This window comes from Meriones unguiculatus, chromosome 10 (genome assembly GCF_030254825.1).
Source record: "Meriones unguiculatus strain TT.TT164.6M chromosome 10, Bangor_MerUng_6.1, whole genome shotgun sequence".
Classification (NCBI taxonomy): domain Eukaryota; kingdom Metazoa; phylum Chordata; class Mammalia; order Rodentia; family Muridae; genus Meriones; species Meriones unguiculatus.
In genome coordinates this window covers 112,006,023-112,010,821 of record NC_083358.1, presented here as the reverse complement: position 1 = coordinate 112,010,821, position 4,799 = coordinate 112,006,023, and the positions used below count along the sequence as shown (strand labels likewise).

The 4,799-nt window shown below is 44.3% G+C and overlaps 1 protein-coding gene across 1 annotated transcript; it reads right to left on the bottom strand.

The window, feature by feature from the left end:
* Positions 1 to 3,433: 3,433 nt before the first annotated feature.
* Positions 3,434 to 4,513, bottom strand: LOC132657093 (speckle-type POZ protein-like). Its single transcript, XM_060393314.1, has one exon. The coding sequence runs from the start codon at positions 4,511 to 4,513 to the stop codon at positions 3,434 to 3,436; it is 1,080 nt and encodes a 359-aa protein (XP_060249297.1).
* Between the last annotated feature and the right edge of the window lie 286 nt (positions 4,514 to 4,799).

Genomic DNA, 4,799 nt, shown 5'->3' with positions numbered 1-4,799 from the left:
GGTTTTTAAAGGGAAAGATTGCAAGCAGGAGGGCACCTGTTTCCATGACAGAAAGCAGGTGGGTTCATGCCTTGAAATTACAGGATTTGGTAAAAGCCATAGGGGAGAGGTGACAATTTACATAATCACAATTGCCATACTTCTAAACTACATCTGAAGCGGTGGGGAGAATTTTCCCAAAGAATTCTCATTAATTATTGCCAGGGAGATTGTCTCTCTTCTTTACTAAACATTTATTCTGTGATATTTCTTTTTTTTTTTCAATGCAGTTTATTCAGGAACATTGAACAATCCTCGGACCCCGGGGAAAGCCAGCCCACAGCTTAAATAGCCTCTGGGTAGCCAACCCAGGCGTGCCATGGGGGCAATACAGATAGGTCCACATACATGGAAGCAAGCCAGATTCTCGGCCTTAGCCAAATGTGGAGTTGTTCGTGACAGAGAGCACTCACCATCGGGAAGGTGGAAGGCGGAAACTAGCTCCATCTTTAAGGCATAGCATTCTGCAGCTCTCTACAGTTCCCCCTTTTTGTTTTAGACGCATCAGGCAAGAGTAGAGGTCTGATCTCTGATATTAGAAATAAATTGGGACTTTGTACCGATGTTCATTTAGGTGTCATCCACCCAAAGAGCATCAGACCCGTCCGATACCTTTTTCTCAGAGGCGGGACCTGGGGCATCAACCCGCATGCAATCAGACATGCTCTTCTCTGGGTCCAAAGCGGCTGACCCTGAGTGCAGTGCTTAGCCTCGCATCCTGAGCGTATCATTTTAGCTTTTTATGGTATCCAACCATGCTTGGGGAGAATGTCCTGCTTCAATGGCTGTAAAGGCCTGAATGATCATGGCTGCATCACACTGTTGTGAGACTCTAATGTTGCATATATACCACAGGCAAACCAAGGAGACCAATACCAGAAGGCCTGCTAACACTCCCATGCCCGCCCATTCCTTCAGATGATTCATGGCTGCAGCAATCCATGTTGATAATCCTGTGGCTAGTCCTGCGTCCACTCTGGTAGAATTTACTGTGACAATGGCCACTCTCAGCTGCTCCATCGTAGTATCGAATTCTCCAGTCCAATTACCTAAAATATAGCTCGACAATTGTTTAGACAGATTTGCAGCACTGGAAAAATTCTCATGTTGTATGCTAGTGACACAAAGTCCAGCATACTTTCATTGACAGCCAGGTTGAGCGATTTGCCATAGGGTATCAATTTGCTCCTGCAAGAGGTCAATCCTCTGATTGAACACCATCAAGCTTCCTTTTAGTTGAGCATTAATTCCTTTATGTACAACTAAGGCATGATATTTCTTGGAGACCATTGCTAAAAGACTTGATTTGTTATAGGTGCATATTCTGTGATATTTCCTGGTACCTGAGTTCAGCTCCCAGTCAAGAAGGCTCTTCATTTTAAAATGGAGTCACACAGGCTAAATTAAATTCTTCAAGGTCCCCAACGTTAGGGGTTCACAACGTTGACACCTATCAAATCAGTACAGCAACAAGGTAGACATGAGGTAGAATAAAGCAGAATCCATGGCTGTTCACAAGTGTTAAGCTACAGACGTCCTCATACCAAAGAAAACCATTGATCATTAAAGAAATAGAAAACTGACCAGAAACACACTAACAGAGTCACACACAATGTCACACACAGAGTGTTTGAAATTATTTTTTAAACGTTTATATAGGTTTCGTATATCTCCTTCTCCCAATGTTTTCCAAAAACCCAAAACTATGTAGGAGAGAGAAAGGGTCAGCAGAATAAAGGGCACATTTCTTTCTTAGCTGCTTCCTGCTGGTTAGAGTTGTCTGGTTCCCCTGGAGCCAGTCCAATCCTTGTTTCAGTAAATTTCTATCTTCTTCTCTCACAATAGCCAGCAAAGAGCAGCAAGGGAAAGCAGGAACAGCACTGTTCATTCTCTGATCTTCACACTCTGGGCTCTTGTATTTATTATCTCTCCAGATTCCTCACATTGAAACTACCTGCAGCTGGCAAAGAGTGCTTCTCAGAGCCTGAACCAAGAAGGAAGTCTGGTGCTGTGGACAATCTGAATCAATCCCACATCTCCCACGAGAGACCAAAACAAAAACATGTTTATATCCACAACACAGAGACACACAGACACACTAAAAAGACAACCATGGGTGGCCACCACACATTCATACACTAGAGCACACAGGGGATCTCAGGGATGTGTCCTTCCTTTAAGTAGCCATGATCAGCATCAGTGTAGGGCCTCTCTTGTGTGTCTGCACAGAGGTGCCATGACCAGACTCACCTCCAGAGCTGACAGACTAGGGGACTTTCTCCTTTGTTTCTTTGGCAGTAGAAGTGCCAAGAACTTGTGAACTTTTTAGGCAACAATTCATCAAGGCAGTCTAGGATACCTGGAACTCAGGTTGAGCACCCCCCAGGAATTCCTTGACTGCTTCCCTAATGGTAATTCATGGGACTCTGAGAGCCTCAATACTTTAGCTTAGTACTTGGACACAAAGTGGAACCTCCATAAATTTATAAAAAAAAATGTACGACAATTTCTGTATCCAGACAGTAACCAATATAACTGTCCTTTGAAAGGCTTCATCCAGCAGCACATGTAAACAGGTGCAGAGACCTAGAGTCAAATAATAGGACAAGCTCTGGAACTTTTGTGGACAGGTGGGAGGAGGGTTTGAGGGGACCAGAGAGTTAAAGGACAGCACAGGAAGGCAGAAGGAATCAAATAACGTAGGCCAATGGGGGTACACAGAGAAACCCACAAATGACTTCATCATTTTTAATCATTTTGTATTTTATTTGTAAGGTTTGGTATACAGAAATATATGTGCCCGCGGAGGCAAGAAAGTGCCTCAGATCCTGTGTATGTCCAGTTACAGATGGTTGAAACCTCTCCTGTGTGTGCTGGGAAGCATCCAGGTGTCCTCTGCATGAGCAACAGGTGCTCTTCCCAAATGAGTTATCACTCCAGGCCTTACAAACTGAGCTTAAAAAGAAGTCTTCTTTGCCTGTACCTTCTCATATCATTACAGGTTCATGTTTGTTTTCCCCTTTGCTCTGATCCCCTGGTCATGGGTTCTGCTCAGTACAATCCAGACATGTTTCAGCCCAAAGCACACCTTCTGAGATGTGTCTGTTGCAATCAACTGAATTTAATCTTAGTTTTGAACTCTTGGGACACCTATCAAATCAGTACAGCAACAAGGTAGACATGAGGTAGAATAAAGCAGAGTCCAGGGCTGTTCAACCAAACAGCATTCCACCTTCTTCCAGCCATTTGAAATCGTGAGCCACTGTGCTGTCCATCCCCAGATTCATTTTAAACTCGACAGCAATACCATTCTCAACCTGAGAGTTGCTGAAAATAACAGTGGCTGCTGTTTCAGGAAGACTGGTGCAGGTCACAAGAAAGCAGGTGCTGGGATTTATCTTTTCAAGCGTTTGAGAGGGGGTTCCAGGAAAGGGCTCTGTGCAGAAGCCAGGGCATGAAATGCTTCATCCAGCAAGTGGGGATGGAAATTCACCATGACCTTCCACCCGGAAGTCTCAGAGATCTCAGAAGCATGAACTGTGATGAAATCCAGTGCCTGCATTTTCAGCTGCTCTGCACTGTGGAGGTCAGCCAGGATGAGAGTGTGAGCAGCATTCTCCACTGAGAGGTCCCTGCAGAGGGCATCCTCACACATGACCTTCAAGCCCTCCAGGCCATACCTGTCAGCAGCTGCCAGCACATCAGTGGCCATGGTGTGGAGGTTTGGTGCCTTCCCCGTGTAAATGAAGCCCATCATCTCCTTGAAGACTTGAGGCTCCAGGTCCTTGATCTCAACTCTGTTCTTTCTCCTCTCCTCCATGTCATGTTGAAACATGGCCCTGAAAACTGGAGAGCGAGCTGCTAAGATGGCCTTGTGAGCCCTGAATTCCTGACCAGATACCAAGAGGCAGCAGTCGGTGAAGAGGGAATTTTCCCAAAGCTCTCCTACCTCATCTGTCAAATTGCAGCTTGGAACCTTGATCGTGGATGTCTGTCGAGAAAGGCTGAGGACATCTTGGCTCATACTCACCTTGCAGAAAAGACTGAGCCTGCCATCAGGTAGTAGCCATTGGGCCTGGGACAAGAGGAAATCTCTATGGATGAACTGTTTGAATCCCCTGTGTTGGTATGGCAGGAAACTATTGACACCTTGGCTCTCCACATTATTTCTTTTCTCTCCATTGGCATCTAAGATCCAAAACTGGAACTTTGCCCAAATGGGGATCTTTGGACAGCTGAGCAACTCCAGAAAAACTGAAAGGTAATCTCTGCTTTCTTCATCAAACCCGTTTTGGTGTAGTTTCAAACACCATTTTGTTTGGTCATTGTCTTCTGATGAGAAAACCGGACTACTAATGGCTTCACTCAATCCCTCCAGAGAAAAATGGAACTTGCTGATGCTCCACTTGTAGGAAAATGTCTTAATGGTGATCTGTGTGGAACCCCAGCTCTCAGCTGCCAGGTCCTCTGACATTTCTGCTATAGGTAGTTTAGAAATTAAACTGGATAAAGGAAAAAAAAAAGAGCTAGGATTATTTCCTCTTCACCCTGCAGTACACAATTATAGATAATTATTAAAAATTTAATTCAAATACTACTAGGTTCTCCCTTCTATGACTTTAGAAAATTGTATCTCTTTGAATATCTAAGTTTGAATATTAGTCAGAGAAGTTAGCCCTGGTCACTAGCTACACCTAAATTGTGTGTGTGTTTGTGTTGACACTTGGGTTAATGACTAAAAGTTTGGACTAACATATCCA

What these genes read in the sequence shown, in the direction of transcription:
- LOC132657093 (XM_060393314.1), bottom strand. Translation starts at nt 4,513, where the DNA reads ATGTCAGAGGACCTGGCAGCTGAGAGCTGGGGTTCCACACAGATCACC.